General features: G+C 40.2%; 2 protein-coding genes and 1 pseudogene across 4 annotated transcripts; 1 reads left to right on the forward strand and 2 right to left on the reverse strand.

The window, feature by feature from the left end:
- Window positions 1-309: 309 nt before the first annotated feature.
- On the reverse strand, window positions 310-2,311 carry LOC113020525 (zinc finger MYM-type protein 5-like). Its single transcript, XM_026164560.1, has 2 exons — window positions 2,182-2,311; window positions 310-1,401 (listed from the first exon to the last, which is right to left on the reverse strand). Exons 1-2 carry the CDS (start codon window positions 2,264-2,266, stop codon window positions 839-841), a joined length of 648 nt encoding a protein of 215 aa, XP_026020345.1. The 5' UTR covers window positions 2,267-2,311; the 3' UTR covers window positions 310-838.
- Window positions 1,337-6,410, forward strand: LOC113020524 (hemoglobin embryonic subunit alpha-like). 3 transcript variants are annotated; one of them, XM_026164557.1, is made up of 5 exons: window positions 1,337-1,498; window positions 2,510-2,605; window positions 5,569-5,714; window positions 5,803-6,010; window positions 6,214-6,410. In XM_026164557.1, the coding sequence occupies exons 2-5, from the start codon at window positions 2,567-2,569 to the stop codon at window positions 6,340-6,342; spliced, it is 522 nt and encodes a 173-aa protein (XP_026020342.1). In that variant the 5' UTR covers window positions 1,337-1,498; window positions 2,510-2,566; the 3' UTR covers window positions 6,343-6,410. The 3 variants fall into 3 exon arrangements, with proteins under 3 accessions (XP_026020342.1, XP_026020341.1, XP_026020344.1); XM_026164556.1 differs by lacking the exon at window positions 1,337-1,498 and having other exon boundaries at window positions 2,318-2,605; XM_026164559.1 differs by lacking the exon at window positions 1,337-1,498 and having other exon boundaries at window positions 2,588-2,605; window positions 5,598-5,714.
- LOC113020526 (hemoglobin subunit beta-like) lies at window positions 3,374-5,856 on the reverse strand (annotated as a pseudogene).
- Window positions 6,411-6,950: the final 540 nt, after the last annotated feature.

Below are 6,950 nucleotides of genomic sequence, written 5' to 3' on the forward strand. Positions count from 1 at the left end.
CACAAATGCTTTATGGTGCCCCCCCCCCCCGCCACTGAAAAAAAAAACAAAAAACATTAATACTTTTGAATTTCTCAGTGGAATTTGTTTAATTAAATAACAACAAACATGACAGTTAAACAAATAAATAAGGTTAAAGGAGGTTAAAAATACTGTTACAAATAAATACTGAAACAAAAATTGAAGATTGGAAGAAGAACAAAGAGCCTGGCAATAATGTGTAATTTTTTTTATAAAAAAATAATATATATAATATAATAGTATTATTATTAATATATTTACAAATAGTTTCACAATAGAATTTAAATAAGAAACTTAAATAAGAAAAATAAGAATTTGAACACAAAAGCCACATTCCTTAAGTAACTATGTTAAACATTTTTACAATTCGTTGTCAGAGTATGCCCTAGACTCTAGGGCATACTCTGACAACCAGAAAATGCAGGCGTGGTGTGCCTCTCTAGGGCCTAGAGAGGCACACGCCTGCATTTTCTGGTTGCAAAATCAGCTATAAGGTCATCATATGATAGCTTCTGAGCCACGTCACCATTGATGCTGATAACAGCCAGACCACTTAAACGTTCCTGCCCCATTGATGAACGCAGGTACGTTTTAATGAGTTTGAGCTTTGAAAAGCTTCGCTCAGCAGAGGCAACTGTGACAGGCAGGGTCAGTGCAATACGCAGAGCAATCCACAGATTGGGATATACCTCTTGAAGCTGATTGTCATGTAAAAATGACAGCATTTCCAAAGCAGACGTCTGTGGTGGCAGCTGAGGAAGGTTGATGATTTCCTGCATCATCTCAGGTCCATCAATGTCAGCTACTCCCTTATCTGTCAGTGTCTTCTATACTTCAGTGCAGTGCGGATGTTGATGTTCGACCAGTCACTGAAGCCCTCTGTACTCAGCTTTATATCCTTCACACTGAAAAGCTTACATGCAAAGCAGAACACAGCATTGTTCTGCGGTGAGTACACTAACCAGCTCCGGTGAACCTTTTCTCCATTGGGAAGAATTTTGAACTTAAGGCTAGTGTGAAATGCTCTTCCATCAGGCCCCTTTGGAAAATTAAAATCAGAGCTGACATTAAAAGGACCTCTCCGCACAATTTCAACACGATCAGCATCTACAATGTGAGCTGGCCAAAGAGCAGGATCGGTTGAAGGGGGCACACATGTCTCCACAGTGTCACTTTCTGATAGTCTCTCAGTGACAGGACTCTCAGTGGTACTTGTGTATGGAACTGTACCTGAACTGGTGGTTGATGGTTCTTGTTCTTCTTGGCTAGGGATTGTTGCAGGGTCTACAATGGCTGGTGGTTGATGTCCAGGGATGGCACTACTACTGGATGGTTCATCCTGTCCTTGAGATCCTCCTTGAACATATTTAAGCATTGACCCTGCATACAAGAGAAAATATTCAGGGATTTTACAGAAATACAATTTTGAATCTACAGTAGGCCTACGAAAGATTGCATTATAAGACTAATAAATTAAGTAAGTCACTGGTACATTTAAAAATTACTAACTATATTTTACATGTATAGATTTTCATAATGGCAAATGGCAATATAAACATGCTGTACATAATTTGATATAAATGCGCAAGTAGGAAATCTATATTACTGGAAGATATAGGTTTCATATTACAGTTTCACCAACAGATGTCGCCCTTGATCTATGAACCTAAAGAAAGACGAGAACTATTTATGTGTTCAGACGTCAATGGCATAAATAAGATATGCGTCTTTATAGATATCCTGAAATGCAGCAACATACAAAGTAATCTTGTCTAATCTGATAATAATACTTGACTGCATCACTGACCTATCCCAAAGTTAAGGTTAATCAGTAGCATGCATGACGTTAGCCAGCTAGCAACCTGAGGAGGGAAATGCTAGTCTCACGAATCACGATAACGTTAGCAATCGTGAGTCACGATTGCTAACGTTATCTGAAAACCGTCAATTGAGTGACCATGATGAGTTGCTTTTAGTAGTCCATTCTATATTCATATCCACAACGTAAACAAACTACCCAACATCAATCATTTGCAACATTTGTTAACACAGTATGAACACTGCTAACAGGAGCTATCACAGAGTTGACGGACATGAGCGTGCAAGCAAGGGCTACAATAATGAACTTTTTTTATTATTATTATTTAAACATTGCCTTACCGGCAAGCGACGCCTGAGTTTCATCACGCTTCCTCTTCTTCTTTCTTTTCTCCGCTCCCGACTCCTGTTGCCGTTTCGAGGCCATGTTCAAACAGGTGTTTACCAATTATAGAACAGACCACTGGGAGTGGGGGGGGCACCAGGAGGAGACTGGAGACAGGGCACAAAGCAGATTCACCCCTTTTCTCGGGAAAATTGTTTTATGTTGCTTTTGTATTGTTTAACCATATTAATGCATATGATATTTATAGTATTAATATGGTTTACTTTTTTTTTTTACGACCCTGATTTTTTTGGTGCCCTACCGGCCATTTGGTGCCCTACGCAGTGTGCGTTATGTGCGTTTGCGGAGCTACGGCACTGCGGATGGGTACAGGACCTTGAAATGCACCGTGTAGAACGAAAGACCATCGTACGAACAAAGGTAAGTTTACCAGTCTCACAAATCGTCTTCATAGATACACATTCGTTAACTGTTTATTAATATAACCTTTGAGCTCAACGGTAATTAATTAGTAGTGGAAATAATTTCTGGTAGGCATTACAGAAATGTAGCAGTGACAATAATATTGTATGTTGTAATCGCACTGGACAATTAGTGATACAAAACAACTGTTTTATCCTGTGAATAAACGTATATGTTTTTGTCAATGTACCATAATAACAGAAGCGAAACGCAATATTGTGTCAGGACAATTTACTATTTATGCACAATAAATAAAGGAGCATAGCGCGACAATTTCTGTTCAGCGCCAGACTTGTAACCTATATCACCAATTATGTTAAGAAAAATGACGTATTAACGACTAAAAACTCTGACCTTTGTGGGAATGCTTGGAGCAGACTAACATGTGAACTGGAGTGTTCTGGGACGTTATATTTGGTATATCCAGACCATCGTCGGCTCTTACTTCGGAAACATGGCTTAAAACATTTCTCTTCAAGGACGTAATCCGATTAAAAAAAAAACGATCGGCTTCCCGTGGCTGTCATGCGACCGGCTGTTGCAGTTAATAATACAACAGCTTCTTGCCATTTTTTGTGTTTCTTTTTATCGCTGTGTAACTGAGTTCAATTGAAAGCCTGCGTGCGCTAGTACGTCTTGCCACAAGTTCCCAGAATCCTTTGCGGTTTTACCCCTGAATGACGTCACATTTTCAATCTTTATCCTGGTGGGCCGGTCTCTAGTCAAAATGCCCGGGCCGATTTTTTGTCCCAGTCCAGCCTTGCACACTGGGCACTCTCGGCGGTCTGAGTGAGACGCTGAAATTCAATTATCGGGGCATGGGTACAAGTCACACACAGACATAAACAGAGCACCACCACCATTACCTGTGCACACAGTAGCCTGTATTTCATCTGCCTTGACCTGCAATTGTAAGGTGGGAAAGCACATGCGTCACAAGCAGTTCTCCTCCCAAAGCGCTGACCGCTGACCCACCGGTCCAAAACTTGTGCATACAATACTTTATGAGTATTTTTTGTTTCTGTGGTTTATGCCAATTTATGACACAGAACAACGTAGTCAAAGCTGAACGACACTGAACCTTATTGAAAGCGAGAATTCGGCTGACACCGCGAAGGGAAGCTGCCAAATCGAGTTGTTTTTGCCAAATTTGTTGGTTTACTAAAAGAAATGTGTGTGTGTGTGTGCGGACTTTCCCCCAACACTTTAAATGAGCTCACGCATACTATAGCAGAAAATACATAGCTTGAGCAGTACAGATTTCTTTATTTAAACCTCATTAAAACATGATTTAAAAACAGAACATGTGATGGTCCTCTGCAGCTCTCTAGTAGTACTGCCTCCTCAGGGAGGACACCACCACTGCCAGGAACTTCTGGAAAGCTGCATGGACCTCAGGAGTGAAGTCTTTACCCAACTGAGCAGCAACCACAATGGCCAGGAAGTCACCCAGAAGCTGCAGGACAACACAACATGCATGAAATAAATCATCAACACACACACACACACACACACACACACACACACACACACACACACACACACACACACATATTACTTGGGATGCAGTACCATCATTTCTGCATTGCTTACCATGAAATTGTCAGGGTCCACCTGCAGTTTCTCAGAGTGCAGCGTGCTCAGCTCTGTAAATGTGGCCTTGATGTTGTCCATGTTCTTCACAGCTTTTTCCAGACCTTGCATTACAACCTTCCGTGAGCAGCAACTTTTGGATTTGATGTGATGGCAGCAGCATTGTAGAGGTTTCCAAAGCCAGCGAAATACCTCTGAGTCCAGGGGTACACAATCAAAAACCTGAGGAAACATGAACATTTGGATAAATCACATTTCTAAAACTAAAGTATATGTTAATGCACAAAATGTGCCCTCTTATATTTGTAAATTTACATACAAGCATAAAAACAGCTTTATGCCGATGATTTTACCTGGAAATAGCTGCTGGGCCAACGACTTCATAGTCGATCTTGGAAAAGATGTCCTTGATTGTGGCTAGCTCGAAGTCTGTCCATGCAACCATTTTGCCTTGTTGACTGTTGCGCATATCCTACTTAGGTCGGCAGGTCACCACATGCAGCTTATAAAGGAGCCATTTTGCTCCACCCAAAGATATGTAGCTGGGTGGAGGTGGGCAGTGGGATGACTTGTAATACTTCTTTGCTGAATGAGTATTAAAAAGAAGTAACAAAACAGCTTTTAGACTTTTATAACCCCTGTTAGATAATGCATCGGTCAAGCCGCTTCTGTGTAACGCTTTGCAGTTCTGTTTAATTTCCACCATCAAAATGAATCAAAAAGAAGTTTTTGTAAAGATGGAAATTAATTTTTTTAATCAAAGGTTTCCAACACTGATAAGGAAAGCTGTAGCATTTTTTTAATTAGATTAAAAGTATATGGTGTTGGTTCTATGATTTAATAAGTGATAAGGCAAAAAATGGGGCAAAATGTATTAATTCTGAAGCAAACATGATTTTGTTTGTTTTTTTAATCAAATAATTCAATTTGAAACTTGTGCAGAAAACTAGACTCTATTATAAACTTCCACTAGTTAAAAGTATTTCCCATTTGACTCCGATATTAAACAAGTGAGCAAATATGAAGCCACGATGGCTAAAAATTTCAAAAGTTGGAATCCGTGTTTCTTCATTCCCACCCACTGTGATACAACACTGAACAACAAACAATAGATCGCATCAAAACATTTCACTGGCTCTCAAATACAAGTGCATAGTTTTATATCTTTGTTATGAGTTATCCTGAACTTATGAAGATTTTATTTTGTAGTCTGTTTATCTCATGGGAGGTGTTTCGTATCATTTTGAACCTGTCCAAACACCAGTACCTTATCTGTGAGGTGGGTCGGGTGTGTGCATTTCCTGTTTCGTGTATAAAAACCTCCACAGTTTGAGCTGAACACAGCAACTCCAACCAGAACAGCAACAACATGCAAGATGACCAGTCTTTCTGCAAAGGACAAGAACACAGTCAAAACTTTCTGGGCTAAAGTGGCTGGCAAGGAGGATCAAATTGGCTGTGATGCTGTCTCCAGGTAAATATGGCCCCACACTGCCTACAAAAACCTGCTCCTGCATTTCAGTCTTTTACTCACTGGTTTGTTCTCTTACATTTTTATCCAGGATGCTGACAGTGTACCCTCAAACCAAGACTTATTTCTCCCACTGGAAGGACCTGAGCCCCGGCTCTGCCCCGGTGAGGAAGCACGGAGCAACCGTGATGGCTGCAGTTACTGATGCTGTCAGCAAAATTGACGATCTGACCGGAGCTCTTCTGAGCCTCAGTGGGCTGCACGCCTTCACTCTGAGAGTGGACCCTGCTAACTTCAAGGTACAGATCATTATTAAATCAGGACAGCATTTCTCAATGTAATTTTTATCCATGTTGTGAACATTAATCCAACCAGAAATTAAAATCTAACTCAGCTTTCATTTGATCCTTGGGTAGCTGGTTGATCTGAAATGATGATCTCTGGTTACCAATAAATAAATAAAAAGTACATTCATTTCAATGTGATCATCATCTTTCCACAGGTTCTGTCTCACAACCTCCTCGTGGTCCTGTCCACCATGTTCCCCGACGACTTCAGCCCTGAGGTCCATGTGGCTGTGGACAAGTTCCTGGCTGCTGTGGCTCTCGCCCTGTCTGAGAAATACAGATAAACTGCACACAGGAGCAGAGGACTGCATTATGTGCTTTCATACGTACTACTACTCTGACTTTTAATAAAACATTGAATGCAATCAAAGTCTCATGGTCATTAGTGTGGTGAAGATAGTCTTTTACTGTGAGCACATAGGAGGAAAGAGGGTTTAAGATAAAGAAACATTAAAGTTAAAGCATTCAGCTCATGCTGAAGGGTCAGTTTCAGAACCGCAGAAGCCTTTTTTTAAACTTTGCACTGTTTTAAATATAGAATACTTTTTACTGTGAGGACATAGGAGGAATTGTGTCATTACTATAAAGGTACATAACAGACAAATTCCTTCAATTTCTGTGATTATTTAATTGCCAAATTCCCAAATTTAATTCTTACATACTTAAGGCACTGACTGCACCAATGTTGGATCCAAAACTGTAAAGAGGTAAACAGGCTTACAGACTTTGTGAATACAGTTTGACAATAGAAAATATTCCCTCTGTTAATACGATGTTTTTGGAAGGTGGTGATGCTGCATCTCAGAAGGCATTTTTACAGGTCTGTTCAGATAAATAGAGAATGTTCCAGTGAAAGCTTCTCCAGTTTAACTTTGACCTATTATCCCAAATT

Source organism: Astatotilapia calliptera, chromosome 4 (assembly GCF_900246225.1).
Source record: "Astatotilapia calliptera chromosome 4, fAstCal1.2, whole genome shotgun sequence".
Taxonomy (NCBI): Eukaryota; Metazoa; Chordata; class Actinopteri; order Cichliformes; family Cichlidae; genus Astatotilapia; species Astatotilapia calliptera.